The following is a 396-nucleotide window of genomic DNA, read 5'->3' as shown; positions in this document are numbered from 1 at the left end:
CAATGCCAGGGCACGGGGGCTCTGAGTGCTCTGCTGGGCTGGGGGAGTGGCAGTGACAGGGCAGGGGACAATGCCAGGGCACGGGGGCTCTGAGTGCTCTGCTGGGCTGGGGGAGTGGCAGTGACAGGGCAGGGGACAATGCCAGGGGGTACTGAGACATGGGGGACAATGCCAGGGCAGGGGGACAGCCAGAGGGTGCCGAGTCATGGGGACACCAGAGGGTGCTGAGTCACGGGGACAGCAGAGGGGACCAAGTCCTGGGGACAGCAGCTGGCTCTGAGGGACTTAGACCAGCCCACAGGAACTCACAGGCTCTGGTGATGTTTGCAGGGAATGCTTATGGCCGTGTGTCACTGTCAGCCTGGGCTCAGAGTGGGTTCTGTTTGATGGTACAGC

The 396-nt window shown here is 63.4% G+C and overlaps 1 protein-coding gene across 1 annotated transcript in view; it reads left to right on the top strand.

Annotated features, from left to right (window-relative positions):
• PKP4 (plakophilin 4) overlaps nucleotides 1-396 on the top strand; it is a 39,069-nt gene that overhangs the window by 19,018 nt on the left and 19,655 nt on the right. Inside the window, exon 8 of the mRNA XM_057385330.1 lies at nucleotides 11-49. Within this exon, the coding sequence (XP_057241313.1) occupies nucleotides 11-49 (39 nt within the window). The remainder of the gene's footprint in view (nucleotides 1-10; nucleotides 50-396) is intronic.

The sequence above is a fragment of the Malurus melanocephalus genome, unplaced genomic scaffold (assembly GCF_030028575.1).
Source record: "Malurus melanocephalus ecotype Western Australia unplaced genomic scaffold, MMel_1.1 scaffold_811, whole genome shotgun sequence".
Lineage (NCBI taxonomy): Eukaryota > Metazoa > Chordata > Aves > Passeriformes > Maluridae > Malurus > Malurus melanocephalus.
This window is presented reverse-complemented; position numbering and strand designations above follow the sequence as displayed.